Source organism: Lygodium microphyllum, chromosome 2, assembly GCF_053477565.2.
Source record: "Lygodium microphyllum isolate KBCC chromosome 2, Lygodium_microphyllum_v1.1.10, whole genome shotgun sequence".
Classification (NCBI taxonomy): Eukaryota; Viridiplantae; Streptophyta; class Polypodiopsida; order Schizaeales; family Lygodiaceae; genus Lygodium; species Lygodium microphyllum.
The window spans coordinates 35,051,172-35,067,422 of NC_141136.1; the positions used below are offsets into that span (position 1 = coordinate 35,051,172).

Here is a 16,251-nt window from a genome sequence, read left to right on the forward strand (position 1 = left end):
GCACTGTTCTTCCTCCCTTCTTCATGGATGCAGTGATAGTCGTAGGAGTCGGAAAGGTACGGGTGGCTTTGGAAGATACAAAGAACATTCTTAAGTTTCTTGAGATTGAGGCAGACAGACACTCTTTCAGGTAGTAGGTTATTGTGACAAGGCAGTCTGGTCAGTGCTTGTGATGCCATGACTTTGGGTATCAGGCAACAGATTGCATGCGTTTCGGAGTCAAGGCGGCTCAGGTGGGTCTACCGCAGGTGGATGCGGACGGTTTTACATTGGTCCAGTGACGATAGAGAGGGAGACGTCAGGGAGGGCCTCAGCCAGCCCCTTCGACACAGCCATGGTAGCAGAGAGCAAGCAATATGCCCCCGTGAGAGTACCTTGCAGTGGGTCCCCTCGTCCCACTCAGCAGGATCACAGGCCTCCAACCCCACCACCCACTGAGGCATCACAGCCCACACCACCCGAGATCCCCCAGTCCCCATGTCCACCCCTACCTCATGGATTGCCCCCCAACCCTATCCCACAGTCCCCCCTTTCCAAGGCCATTGGCCCCCCCTCACACCCGCCACATACTTTTGATCACCCCACCATCCCTCACTCTTCATCTTCCCCACCATCTCCTCCGTCGACCAGTCCCCCTGATCCTCACTCAGTATATGTGTGTTTCCCCCCTCCCCCCTCCCTTCCACAGGCGGCGACGAGCCTCACACGCCCATATCTTCTCCTCGCTAGCAGCCCAACCCCCCCTTCCCACACAGCCACTAGCTCATTTGGCCTAGCCGCCTGTCACACTTTCCCTCGACAGGTGCAGTTGCTCCCACAGGAGTTTTTCCGCAGTGGTTCGTGGTTCTATTTGAGAGTTGCGGAGCGCGGAGAGTTTCCACTACCTCTAGAGGTGGGGATCTTCGTGGTCCATAAGTCAAGGAGCGGCAAGGTCCATTTAGCCATGATAGGAGCATCCTAGACAATGTCTTCACGTTCTTCAAGGCGACCGAGTAGGCTCAACAGTGGTCTTGGATTGACAATACTCTTGGATTTTGAGAAGGTCTATGACAGGGTTGATTGGGATTTCTTAGAGGGTACCATGGCGAGGTTGGGCTTTCCCCAAGCATGGATCAGTGGGGTTTTTGCACTTTACAGATTGGCCATTAGCAAGGTTCTCATTGGTGGCAGGAGGGGGAAGGAGTTTTGGCTAGAGAGATCTGTCCAACAAGGCTGCCCTCTTGCCTCGTATCTTTTCTTACTCTTTGCGGAGGTGATGTCCTACTTTCTCCGCTCACGTGTGAGCGGGCTACGTGGCCTTCTGTAAACGCCCCGAACAACATAGTATGCTTAACAATTATGATATTCGCTTGTTTTCGAGATTTAATATAAAAGAGAATGAACACTTAAAGCTGAAAATGAAAATTACTCACAAAATTACAGCCATGAAAATGTAAAAGTAATGGAGACAAGATTGAGGGTTGAAGATAGGCAACCCTCCCCCGAAGGAATGTATTTCTGCTCAACCCAAGTCCCTTAGGAAAGAGCTCAGTTACAATCAACCTGAGAGTGAGGAGAAGTAATTCTCACTCTCACAAGATCATGCAAAGATGTACAAACACACATGCATTATCTATTATGCAATGATAAGAACTGATTTCTTTGCAATGATAAGAACTGATTTCTTTACAGTATGAGAGAAGAAAGAGGGGAAATCAGCCTTCTTCTTCGTTGATCAGCAGTACATGGATAGGGCTTGCTTCTTGTTGCTAAAATGGAAGAAAGAGCTCGAGAAGGAGGTGCTGTAATGAATTTACAGGCTTGTTGTCCTGTAAAACAGCAGTGATAGAAGAGGGAATATGGAGGAATTTGATAATGGAGAAGTGGGGGATGATGATGGGGATGGATGGGGCCATTTTTTGGCTATCTGTGGGTGCTGTACATGAGTTTACAGCAAAGAAAAATGATGCTAAATGAAGAAAAACGAGCTCTTATTTATAGGAGAGGGAAGAGCTAGTACAAAAGGGGAAAGTGGAGTAGCACAAGACAAGTGTCCAGCCACATGTCATGAGATGTGACAAGTAGTGGGACACTTGGAAACTTGTGTGACAAGTGTCTTGACACTTGTCTCTTCTCTATGGCCTTTCTTTTTGGGCTGAATACTGTCAAGAATAGAAACAACCAAATTGAGTAAGCACAGTCAGAGTACAGAATTTACTATTTTTTAGAATGACATCCCTATTTTTTAGGACTAGCATTTTTAGGCTAATTCGAGGCTCCTAAAATTTAGGGATCTTCCTAAAATTTAGGGATCCCCCCAATATGGGTGTCATATGAAAGCTTTTTCCGTGTACATCGCAAAAACGGTATCAGAATCTTCATGTGACTTTCCTATGCAAAGAAATGCGCATTTCAAGCTTTCAGCCCACACATGCACAATGTACAAGCATTTCATGATCATGCCATCTTGTTGATTGTAACTGTCTGTTCTGGCGGATCTAGCCCACACTTCAAGGCATCAATCCTTCTTGTGTGCGAGTCTAACCCTGATATGCGTGAGTTCTGGTCACAGGCGCCCAATCGGGCCATATAGGTGGAAGTGTGAACTATCTTTTCTCTAACCCACCGCGCGGGTCCACCATAACCTGTGACCACTCATCAGTGGCCAGCTCCAATGCACTTTTCTTTATATCTAATTAGTGCAAAGGAAACAAATTTAATAAATCATTATATAGACAAATTAATGAAAAAGGATATAAATTCTGTTTCTATAGAGTTGTGACAGCCCTTTGGCTTTTATTCAGCTGTCCTCAGCTGAAAAGCTTCTTGATATGGCTGAAGAATGTCTGGGTAATCCTTCATAAATTTTTCATTTTAGTAAGAATTTTCGTGTCACAAGGCCACTTCTCGTGGTTCGATCCTTGTGAAACAAAATCTGTTCAGGTTCCAAGAGTTGCTCTATTTCTTCAACTTCTGGGGGATCTTCAGTAATGGGTTCCTTTGGTTCTGGTCCTATGTAAGGTTTTAGCAAACTTACATGAAAAGCATTGTGTATTTTCCAATGAGCAGGAAGCTCAAGTCGATAAGAAACTTCATTTATTTTCTCAATCACTTTGAAGGGTCCAAAGTATCTACTGGAGAGCTTTGGAAAAGATGAATTTTGACCGGAACCTTGTTTGAGCCTGCTTTTATCAAACTTTAGCAAGACATATTGACCTTTTTCAAAAGCCAAAGGTCTTCTTCGTTTATCTGCTTGCTTCTTTTGTCGCTCTTGGGCAACTTTGATAGTGGCTCGAACTTGATCCATTGCTGTTTTTAAATCTGAAGCAAACTCATCAGCAGCAAAAATCTTATCTTTAGTGCGAATAATTGGAGGAGGAATCACTTTACCCTGTACTATTTCATTTGGAGCTTTCCCTGTGGATGAGTGCACTGTATTGTTGTAAGCAAACTCCAATAATGGAATATATTTCTCCCATTGTGACTTATGTTCACTAACATAAGCTTTTAACATATCCAAAAGAGTGAGATTCATCACCTCTGTTTGGCCGTCAGTTTGAGGATGAAAAACTGAGGAGAACTTTAAAGTGGTTTCCAAATTCTCAAATAAAGCACGCCAAAAGTTACTTGTGAATTTGGAGTCTCTATCTGAAATGATCTCAGAAGGCATACCATGTAATCTGAAGATATGTTGAATGAAAAGTCTTGCAGCTTGTGCGGATTTCAATGTTGTATGACATGGAATAAAATGTGATTGCTTGCTGAATCGATCAATTATGACCCAAATCATATCATGACCTTGAGGTGTTCTTGGAATACCTGAGATGAAATCCATTGTGATAGATTCCCATGGATCTTTGGGCACTGGAAGATGTTGCAACAATCCTGGAGTCTTCTGCCTATTATACTTGGATTTTTGGCATACTAGACAAGCCTCAATGAAGTTATGTGTATCTCTTCGTAATGTTGGCCAATAAAAGTAGCGCTTAGCATTTCAAGCTTTCAGCCCACACATGCACATTGTACAAGCATTTCATGATCATGCCATCTTGTTGATTGTAACTGTCTGTTCTGGCGGATCTAGCCCACACCTCAAGGCATCAATCCTTCTTGTGTGCGAGTCTAACCTTGATATGCGTGAGTTCTGGTCTCAGGTGCCCAATCAGGCCATATAGGTGGAAGTGTGAACTATCTTTTCTCTAACCCACCACGTGGGTCCACCATAACCTGTGACCACTTTTCAGTGGCCAGCTCCAATGCACTTTTCTTTATATCTAATTAGTGCAAAGGAAACAAATTTGATAAATCATTATATAGACAAATTAATGAAAAAGGATACAAATTCTGTTTCTATAGAGTTGTGACACCTTCGACTTCCAGTGAGGGAGGAGACTAAGTTGTTGGACTCAGAGTATGCAAATGATACCGCTCTTTATGTAGAGGATGATGAGCTGATGTTGAAGAGAGTGAGACCAGCTCTGGAGGTATTTGCATTGCAGTTGGAGTGGAAATCAACTGGCGAAAGTTGATTGGTTTTCTTATAGATCCGGACTCTAGCACGGGGTGGGATGCCCACTTGGGGTTCAGATGGGTGAACAGGGGACAGACGGTCTGATATCTAGGGTTCCAGGTGAGACTCGATATCACTTCTGCCTAGTAGTTTCTTCCAATTCTCGACTCTATTAGGTGGAAGCTGACCTACTGGAGCACAGTCCGCCTTTCCTTGGCGGGCCGAGCCCTGGTGGTTAACCAGGTCCTCCTAGCGATGGCTTGGTACACTGCCTCTTGTTGGTGCTTCTCCTCGTCTTGTGTGGTTCAGCTTCGCCGCCTAGTGCATAATTTTCTCTGGGATGACTCAGATGGTTCTAGGGATTCTTGGGCCAAGGTGGCGTGGGCGACCATCATCCAGCATTGGTCTGAGGAAGGGCTTGGGATCATCGACCTAGAGTTCCAGAGCCTGGCCCTTTTGGGCAAGCTAGTGGTCTGTGGTCTCACACCAAGTGGATAGACTTGGAAAGTCCTACAGGAGGGTCTCCAGGAGTGCAGACCGAGGCTTGGCGGTGGATGGAGGCCATCCTTGAGATGGATCTTTACGACTGCCTAGATCACACCACCCAGATCTTCCTTCCTCTGTAGCTTACTTCGAGTGTGGCAGGGCCTTCGCAAGGCCCTAGTTCAGAGGGCCCCAGGGTGTCAGGAGGAGGTAGACCACTAATCGGTGGTTTGGAACCCCCAGGTTAGAGATCGGGACGGGATATAGATTGGTGAGCGCCCCCACATCCAGTGGGCTGGTTGGGAGGTTGGCTCGGCTCGTACTATCAAGACGTGGCGGGAGGTGTTGCAACGAGTATCAGGTTGTCCACGAGGAGTTGAGGTGAGGAGGAGGGAGATTGACTGAGCGATCCCGTAGGAGTGGCAAGACCCCCCGATCTGAGAGCTGGTGGAGCATGGTGAGGTGTGGGCTACTAGATTCTCACCGGCAGGTATCCCCTTACAGGTGGTAGGTAGAGTGGGCTGTGTCCCTTACGGGACTTTCTTCACTGTATAGGATGGGGGGCGGTTGGTTCTTGATAGAGGGCAGCAAGATGAGGAGATTGTTGTCCTTCCTTGGAGGAGGATTTGTGTGGTTGGACTCTAGGGGAAGACTTGGTGACTAGACCTTTATGTGCCTTGGGAGGAGTTTCGGGAGTGGTGCCTTTCGATATGGGAGAGCAGGCCACGTGATGAGTTGGAGTGGGACCTGGAGAGTGGCTATGGCGGGCCACTGTAGTCAACAAGAAGCCTTTGAGGTTCTTGGAGTACACAGCTAGGATTGGTAGACATGTACTAATGCAGGAGGACATGGATTGGGCGCCTTCGCTTAGTGGATACTGGGCAGAGCACAGCATTACAAATGCCTTCTCTTCGACTTTCTGGCATCGCCTGTGGGACAGCTGGAGGCCAAGGAGGGTGTCGTATTTCCTTTGGCTTTTGGCACATGGGGGTCTGGCTGTTGGGAGTTGGTTGGCTCAAATGTAGTAGGATGGAGGTTGCAAGCGCTGCCCACAACAGCACTTGGAAACTCCAAAGCATTGCCTTTGGTCTTGCAAGGTGGCATAGCTCATGTGGAGAGGAGCTTGAGAGAGAGAGAGAGAGAGAGAGAGAGAGAGAGAGAGAGAGAGAGAGAGAAAGAGAGAGAGAGAGAGCAGAGCAGAGTGTGTACGATTTTGGGTACAATGACGAGTGTACCACTTTAGGTTTTTAGATATATGTGTAAGTACAAGTGCTAAGGGTGTGTTCACACTTGAGCACATTTAAAGGCACGAGGGCCTTTATTCCCAACATTAGCATGATATAATCAGCCACATAGTTTACACCAGGAACAAATCTATCTGGCTGTTTTTGCACTCTGGTCGACCTACGGACCCGGTGGTCAAGATTTGTTGGTTGTTCAGCCTGCAGATATGCATTAGCAGCTTGCTGTTCTGCACATTCACCATGTTGTACAGCTGGTTCAGGTTGTTCCAAAGGCACATGTTCTTACTGAATTTGTGGGACATCATGGGCAAGATCTTGCTGATCATTTTCAACATCATTCCTTGCATTTTCAGGGACATCTACAACAGGTATTTATTGCTATCTAATAGGCATTCTTTGCTGTCCTATTGGTACATCCTCTTGGAATACAACCCTTTTGACCTCCTGTGTTCTTTCGGGTTGTTTGTGCATGCGACTTTTTTGAAAGATAACATCATTGCTGTGCACTACTTTTCTTTTCTCGGGATCACATAATCGATACCCCATCTCACCTTCATCACCATATCCTAGGAAAATACATTTACAGGATTTTGGCTCAAGTTTGTTGCGTTCTTCCTTGCGAATGTGCACAATGCCTTGCAGCCAATCACTCTCAAGTGAGCATATGAAGGTGGCTTGCCTGACCACTTTTCTTGAGGGACTCCCCTTCCCCCCCTCCTCGAAAGATTTGTTTGGTGATCGATTAATCAAGTGTACGACTGCCATAACAGCCTCTGCCCAAAATCCATGGGATAAAGCAGCATGTGACAGCATTCTACAGACCTTGTCTTGAATGGTCATGTTCATATACTTTGCAACACCATTTTGGGGCAGATTATGAGGGAGAACAAGCTCCCTTTTAATCCCTTTGCTGACACAAAATTCTTGAAAGGCTTTGGACATATATTCCCCACCATTGTTAGAGCAAAGGCATTTTAATGTCTTGCTAGTTTAATTTTCAGCAAGTGCTAGGAATTTTTTAAATTTATCTAAGGCCTTGTCTTTCCTACGGATTTGGATAAACCTAGACTTTGCGTGTGGCATCATCAATAAAGATAATGAAATACTTCTTCCCTCCTAAAGATAATCTTGGCATTTGACATACATTTGAATGTACCAACTCTAAGGGTGAAGACTTTAGAGAAATAGATTTTTTGTGTGATGTTTGAGTATGCTTACCATAAATACAATGATCACACTGTTCAAAATCAACATATCTCAAAGATGGTAAATAACCTAAATGAGAGAGCACTTCCATTCCATATTGACTCATGTGTCCCAACCGGCTATGCCACAAAGAAACACTTGGCTACTCAGTTATGGCGACTGTATGGTCATGTACACTAGATACATGCAAAGGATACAAGGTATCACTTTTGGACCCCGTCAACAATGTGAGAACCCTTACAGATTTTCCATTTGCTATCCCTAAAGGTGGTGTGATAGCCTTCATCAACTAGTTGCCCCGTGCTCTTCTTGAGCTGAGGTACATGTCTCACATTATGCAAAACGAATATAGAGCCATGCTGAAATTCCAGTTTCACATTGCCAATACCTGTAATTTTACATGCATAGTTATTCCCCAAGTTGACAACACAATATACACCACCATTTTAGTCAAAGAACCACTCATGATGTGGTGTGACATGAAAGGAGACACTTGAATTAAGTATCCAAGTGTGCATATCATCCTCAGAATTTGCAATCAATACATGTGCACTCAAAGAAGAAGCAAGAAGTACATCACCATCACTATCATTATCATGAGTGATTACATTAACCCCTTCTATTTTCACATTGCTCTTCTTTGTAGGCTGGCTGTCCTTGTTTCCAGCCTTTTTTGGCTTCAGTGTTTTTGTTTTTGCCCTTCTCTTTCTTCAATTAAAAACAATCCTGTTTGTAGTGCCCTTTTTTGCCACAATGATGGCACTCCACAAATTTTCCACGAGATTTTTGCGTGCTCAGTTTTTAGAACTGCGTGTTGAAATCTGCCTCTAGTGTGTAATGCATTAGAAGACTTGTTTGCTAAGTTATTTTGCCTATTGAGTTCTTTCATCAACAAAGAACTCTCCACATCAAAGTATAACAACTGAGCATTCGAATTACTCAAAGCTGTCCTGAAAGTATCATAACTTTCAGGCAAAGTGCATAGCAAGAAAGTAGCCTTGAACTCATCAGTAATATGGAAATCCAAAGCAATCAACTGACTTAAAATTGAGTCAAACTCATTTAAATGTACAGACATGGCTATGCCTTCTTTCAGGCGAAAGTCCTTTAGTTTTTTCAGCCAATAAACCTTGCTGGCTGCTCTTTTTTGAGCATACAATTCTTCAAGCCTTTGCCACATTGCATATGCTGAATTCAGCTTCTCAATGTTAAAGAGCAAGTTGTCTGACACTTAGAGCTCAATGGTAGAGCGAACAAGCTCATCCAAGTCATCCCACTTCTCTTGTTCCATGTCTGCTTGTTTGATTCCCTTTGTTTTGATGGGCTTTACATATTTTTTCTGCACCAAAACATTGTAGCATTGTTTTTGCCAAACTGCCAAATTATGTGCACCCTCAAGCTTCTAAATGTGCAAAAGATTACTTCTGTCACTGTTTCTAGCCATAATTTGCAGTCCCAAATTGACTAACTAGTCACCAAAGGCAAGCCCAAATGCGACACAAGTAACCATGGTACACAAAAGTACCAACCAGCAATTAAAATCCCGAGATTGCAGAAATTTCAGATTTGCAAATTGATTTTCAGAATTAAAAGGTGTCTATTGCTGCACTCCTCAAGCAATTACTGACACATTTAGAGACCAAGCCACCAATTACATGTGAAATCCCCAAAATTTCATTGCAATTTCTGCTCCAAAGGCATTCCCGGGCTCAAATTTGACAATTTGATCAAAAGCCCCAAAATTTTAGAGGGTAATCTGTTCAGGTTGCATTAACACACGTACTCAAGTGCATATACTAGGCAATTCTTGCACAAATTGATGAAATTCTGCAAAATCCCCAATTTTCTCGGGTCTAGTGTGAAATTGAAAAAAATTCACTAAAATGTGAAAAGCCCCAAAATTTCCTGGGCAAATGTGCATCGATTTTGCAATTTTTGAGTTAGATTGTCCAATTTTGCATTAAAGTGCCAAATTCAGGAAAAGCCCCAAATTTTTAGACGCTTGCACACTGTGCATGTGTGTGCTAACACCTAGTTGTGGGAGGGGAATAAATTTGATATATTAAAAAAATGACAGGTTTGATTGCTGGTTCATGACTCGTGGCCTGTCTGGTCATGGGTGACCTGTCGAATAGGTCATAGCCTGTCCTGTCGGATTGCCCATTGCAGCTTGTCCCATCCACCGCTTGGTCTTGGTCACGTGTAGGTCTCACATGACCCCCGTCTAGCTGCCGCTTGTTATGCTTGCAGCAGGCATTAACAAAGTTGTTGCCTGTTGGTCCCCTGCTCGCTACACCTCTCAATTATCGAAGCCGTGCCCGCCAGTCCGACTACCTCTGTCAGGTAGTCGACTCTTGACTCTGACCTGCACTTGCTGAACACTGACTACTGATGCCGACACCTTTCACTTGAGGTCGCCTGACTAGCCTGTCCAGCTTCGAGAAGTGTACACTCCTTGAGCTATGATACCAGTTTGATGAAGTTTGACTAGCCTAAGAGTGAATGCTACGGATAACATGCACACAGAGTAGAGAGCAGTAGAGAGGAGAGTGAGCACAACACACTTGATGTTCGGTACAAAGACTAGTGTACCACTTTTTAGGTTTTGATAATATATGTAAAGTATAAGAAGTGTAAGGGTGCGTTCACACTCGAACATGGTAAAAAGGCACAGTGAGCCTTTATTCCCAACACATATATTGAACCGTGTCGCCCCCATGGCGCCGTGGTCCAAGATGGTTGCAAGTGGATCCTTGTGAGCCTGGAACTCTTCTGTGGTGCGATCTGACAACTCCAAGCACCAAGTTACCCATGTGCGAGTTAGACAAGTGCGTTAGAGGTGATGTGAGTGAACCGCGATGTAGGAGGGATATCAAGGGCATAATGGCCCGTGACGCAACACAGTGTGGAGGGTGCATGCTGTGACGTGATGGTGTCTTCTTGGCATATCTTGCCAGTTGGCTTCTACTGCATGTTCAAGATGCGACGTAGTGCTGTGTGCTTGCGAACCATGTTACTTGTGCGGGTTCCGTGCTGCGGACCCATGGGACTAGGAGACCATCATCACACTTGGTATTAGTGTAATATATGTGTGTGTGTGTGTGTGTGTGTGTGTGTGTGTGTGGGGAGAGAGAGAGAGAGAGAGAGAGAGAGAGAGAGAGAGAGAGAGAGAGATTGATTTTGTGGCTATTATGAAAAAACAAAGAGATTTTGTGAAGGTTGATGGTTGAGGTACCTGCAACAATAGATTAACATGTGATGAGCAAGTACAAGTTGTTCGGCTTCAATTTGTATGCATATGAAGAGTAGATATGCAACGTGATGTGAGTGCTCATAAGTTGATAGATTGCGTAATAGTAGTATGTTCTTGTGTCAGCTCCTGGTTGTGTCACCCCTATCACTGAGTTAGTGGGCTATATCACCCTAGTAAAAGTTTTTACCTACTTCAGAATATAGACAGAAGTTTGTCATGTTCTCTTGGAATGTGAACTTTGCTTACAGCTTTTCCACACAAATAGATCTATTGCTGCTTGGATGTGGGAGGAGAATTGTACGTGTTGACCAATCAATCCGAGACTTTCTGCGCTCGAACGGCATCAAGTTAGAGGTCATTGATTCTGTAAGATCACTTTCCTTTTTGACCGTTTCTCTTTCTTTTTCAAGTAATGAATTTAGTCTTGCTTATTGTTGACCAATAAATGGCTTTTTACTCAGAGAAGTTTCAAGATTTTTCTTTGCAATTGCTTCTTGTTTCAAGGTCTTTACTTTTTTGCAAGCACAGCTAAACAGACATATTTAGCATGTTGTACCATAGCACTTCAGCATGAAATAGCATGTACTTGGTGGAGATCGGAGGCAAAAAGTAGATAATGTGATTATATTCATCTATTTTAACAGCGGAATGGCGCTTCAACCTTCAACTTTTTGAATGAGGAGGGACGGGCAGTAGCAGCTGCTATGTTGCCATATGGTTCAGAACCTTGACCTAAACGGCAGCCTTCTTGAAGCTTCAGTAAATGGCATGTAAATGTCTTTAAAATGGGGGTCTGGTAGTGATTATAATTGATGCTTCTACGAAAAGTTTTATTGCTTGGTCAGACTTTCTTTGAGAGTTGAAAGTTTCTGGGCATTTAGTTACATATGGTAGCCTGAGACTATCTGAAATTTGAGTCTTTCTGATCTCTGTATTACAGCTTCAACTTACCAGCAATATTCATTGGCTACTTGGCCTTTTATTATGAAGCCTTTATATTAAAGCACATTCTATCACAAAAACTTTCCTGGCCTGGGATGTTCACTATAAAGCATGTTGACCCTCTCACGGCAAATGAAGTATACTGCCTTTATGGCCTAGTTTCTTTTCATGTATTTTGGTGTGGACAGGACATGTTGAATAATGCTGAAATCAAATAAACTGAGGGGAAGGGATTCACTAGTCATTTGAAGAGAGGTCACTTGAACAGATCGAGACATATTGCTTGCATTCTTTGGGAAAATTAAGAATGCGTTGTAACATAAGGGAGCTCTTATACATTTAATTGAGAAGGAGAAAATTTTGAAGCTCTTATAACTATATAGGAAATTTAAGATGGAGATGTTGAGAGGTATTCCATTTTATGAAATTTCATGAGTTTACCACTTGTTGAGGAGAATGATCCTCAACACCCACTCTCGTGAGCATCTTCCATCATCATTTTCCTTGTAGATCATCATTTTCCTTCCATCTACAAGAGGCTTTGGCCATTCTTAAATATACATCGGACTAGTATTGTTTTTCTATGGGTGTTTTCCTTTAACTATCTTCACTTTTCCTTTTTCTTTGTTTTTCTTCCATTTGGAGTCAATAACTTGTCTCCACATTACAGGGCTAGTGTGCTTTGGTCTAGTGGTGTGCCACTTGCCTTGTGGTTCAATGTTGTTAAATTTTAGCATATATGTTTCCCTTTCCACCCCTTAGGTTCTCTCTCTCTCTCTCTCTCTCTCTCTCTCTCTCTCTCTCTCTCTCTCCAAATAAAAATAAACATTGTTAACTGCAAATGGCAAAGAAGGATACAAGTGTAGCGAAGGCATAATGTGCTAGAAACATTCTAGAGGGATTAATTCTTTTGGTTCACATTAGTTTATTTTATGGACCATCATTCACAATGTGCAAGTAAATTTGGTTATATTTAGTTTTTAAATTGAGAGTAGGACTCAATCTCGTGCAAATTGTAAAACATCTTGATGCTAGACAGAAACATTTGTAGCTAGGTGAGGTTGTGGGCAATAACATTCTATCGACTTTTAATAGGATTGGTCCAATAGACTAAAATGTATATTTATATCAAAAGAGGATCGGTAAAAAACCAGAAAGATAGGTAGGGTGTCCAACTTTTCAAACTCAAAACCCTATTTATAAAAATTAAAAAGTGATAAGAGGGGCTCATTCTTGTGTATGTAATGTTGAGGATTCCCTTATCTATCTTCCATCTTATTCGTTTGGGCATCTTATTGGGAGCGGGAAGAGTGAGAGTGAGAGAGTGCGTGAGGAACTTGGAGGGTGAAGCTTCTTGCTCTTCTTGCCTTTCTTCTCTTCTTCCCATTTTTCCTCGATAGTGTGAAGGGTGAGAGATAAGAGTGTGAAGTTAAGGTTGATACACTTTCTTCTCTATGTTTCCTCTCTATGATGGAGCACTTGTAAATTGGATCACTTGCAATGGAGTAATGGGAGCAATGTAGATTGGATAAATTGAAGTCTCTCTATGTTTCCTCTTTATGATGGAGCATTTGTAGATTGGATTAATTGCGATGGAGTGCAAATAATTTCACCTTGTTATTTGTTTCTTGAAGGCACTCCATCATTGGTCCATTCTCATTTTGCATCCCTTTTTTTTTTTGGCTATTTTTATAATAGGTTTTCCTTTTCATTTAGGCTTTAGGTTTGTTGGAATTTTGGCAAACAAACTCCAAATTTGTCGAACCTTGCATATTTAGAATGTACTTTTCGAGCACTTTCCATTAATCTAAAGTATGACATGAGATTCTTCATGTTTGAAAAGATTTTGATTAGATATGACCCCTTGATGTTACATGACTCGCACGTTGGATTGGAAAAGCATATGTTTAGCCTATATGATTCACAGTGTGGTAGGAACTAGTGGAGATAATATAGACTTGAAATTGCACGTAGGTTCGGTTTTAATGGCTCGGTTATTGCCTAAGCAAACACCAAGGCCCATCTTAGAGTTAGGATTGAATGGGTAAGAGAGCTAGAAATCCACTTAGAGAGTTGTTTTCGATTCCATGGAAGTGTATGTTTATTTGTTGAGAATATTTTGAAATATGAAGAATCTCATGGTGTGCTTTAGATCAATGGAAAGAGAATGAAAAGTATACTCTAAATATTTAAGGTTCGATAATTGAAGGTTCATTTGTAAAAATTGCATCGCAGTCTCATTTTTGAAGAGACTGAGTCAAACCCCCTAAAGGACCCATTTTGAGTCTATTTTTTTCCTAATATCTCACCCAAATTCTCCAACGAACCTAAAGCCTAAATGAGAAGGAAAACCTAATGCGAAAATAACAAAAAATATGCAAAATGAGAACTATTTAGTGGAGTATTGCATAGAAGTAAATTAGCATGGTGAATTTATTTGCAATAATACGTCCATGCGGACCTAAGAATGTTGATTGATGAGTGTCAATAGTACCTAGAATGGCCATTGACACGGGACCAAAAAAAAAACATTTATGCATGCTACCGAGAAATGATTGATTTGCTTCCATAACATATGCCTAAACAAAAGAAGTTTGCTTGATTCCTTCATAGCATATTGAGAATTGTAAAAAAAGGCATAGAAAAAGTACATGCACTTGGGGGTTGCAAACACAAGGACAAAGTAAGTTTAACAAAGAATGGTTTGCTATGTAAGCTTTAGTAGCAAATCTTAGGGCTCAACTAATGATTCTCATTGAGAAATGACAGGTAGTATGGGATTCCATGAATGATATAATATATGTAGCTTCCACTTTCTTATGAGTACTTGCAATTGTATGAAATGCCAAGCCACATGAACCAGTCCAAGATCATCATTTGTTGAATAAACTTCTCATAGAGAAGGAACTACACATTGCTAGTTAATTGGGCCAAGAGAATGAGGTACTCGATATCATTTGCTTATATACTATTCTTTGAAAAACTCCCACAATTTCTTGATTCTTAGGTTGCATTTAGTACAATCCTAATTTCTAGAAATGACTTGTTCCTAGGTGAGTAATGTTATACCATGGTTCATTAGCTTGTATATAAATAATCAATTCATTACAATTTCTCTAGATAAATAAAATTTTACTTGAAAAAATCCATGCACACCACAAGAGCAATACCATTGTAACGAATAGAGTTGCAAATCTTTTGGATAGTATTATGACTTAGGAGAAATATTTGGAATCTTTCAAAAGATTTCTTATAAAAACACTTAAACTCGATAAATATTTGAAAATGCCACTTTTTTGAGTCACATGTTTGAAAGTGATGCAAAACATAATTGATTTTTGAATTTAGACATCCAAAAATCGGATAAGTTTTAGTTATTTTGTTGATTTTAACTTATGAAGAGGTTGAAATTTCATAGTAGGATGACCCATTGCCAACCTTTTGAAGTCTTTACCTTAATTTGAAAATAAAATTTTGGTCATTTTTAAATTCAGCCCCTTGATAAGAAATGCACGATATTCCTAGATTTGCAAGTGGAAATTCTGATTAATATCCTTATGATTACATTTTATGCCCCATGTCTATTGACATTTGGAAGATTTAGTAGCTATTTAACTAGAGATAAATCCCTCTATAAGACTAGCTTGGAAATTATGATATGTATTAATGTGTACAATTACACTTTCCTGGTGGATGAGAAAAGGGATATAGACTGTCCATTTGCTATTCTCTTGACAATCATTTAGTATTAGAGATATGTTCATGCATGCTTTTCTAGGGGTTGGGCAACGCCAGACCCTTAGCCTATGGACAACTTTTGAAGGAAAGGTCTAACTTTGGAAGTGAACATTGTGCTTGTTGGTTACTATGAAGCCCCTTAGTTTTCCTACAAACCAAGAATCTACTATGAGGTAAGTCATCTTTGTGAATGGTAATTAACCTCCTATCCTCCTTTCTTGCCCATGAGAAGGTTGGCTAGTCACCGGTAGATGTTTCAAAGTCATAGGATATGAAGTTACATGACAAGACAATTTAAGCTCTCTCAAAGGTAAGGAGAGTAGATTCTTTTGGTGAAACACAATAAATCTCATTAAATGGCATCTGAAAACATGCTAAATTGATCATAGATACAAGGTTTGGTGTAAAAAACCATCAATTTGATGCATTGCATTAGATTCTGTGAAAGTTATAGTAGATTTTGATGCGATGCATCAAAACATACAAAAATGTGTCATGCTTTAAAATTTTTTTGGAGGCTTTGCATTGCCATGGCATTGCCAGCATGGAGCTACTTGCTTTGGCCATTGTGTTGTTCATGTTGAGACATGATGCTAGATTATCTACATCTTTGAAGCCTTGCATTAATTCAATCTCTAGATTCACCATCAATGTGAGCGTACGCCCTCAATCATGTAGGCCAAGCTATTGTTACACTTTTCTTGCTAGTTAGGGAAAGAACTCTTGTTGTACAATTTTGGTTTTTAGCAGTAGGAAGGTAGTTATGATATGGACAATTAAGATACTCGTACGATTTGTTTGCATGTGGTGTTAGTTTTATTGTCGATATGTTGTAGTATTAAGACCAAGAACTGGGGAAATGATAAATGTTTCGATTCATTTTTAAGTGACAATGA

At 41.5% G+C, this 16,251-nt stretch overlaps 1 protein-coding gene across 1 annotated transcript in view; it reads left to right on the plus strand.

Moving 5' to 3' along the window:
* The window catches only part of LOC148039598 (uncharacterized), a 35,397-nt gene extending 23,336 nt beyond the window's left edge, over positions 1-12,061 (plus strand). Inside the window, exons 5-6 of the mRNA XM_087692120.1 lie at positions 10,941-11,041; positions 11,320-12,061. Coding sequence (XP_087548246.1) covers positions 10,941-11,041; positions 11,320-11,406 — 188 coding nt within the window. The 3' untranslated portion in view covers positions 11,407-12,061. The remainder of the gene's footprint in view (positions 1-10,940; positions 11,042-11,319) is intronic.
* Positions 12,062-16,251: the final 4,190 nt, after the last annotated feature.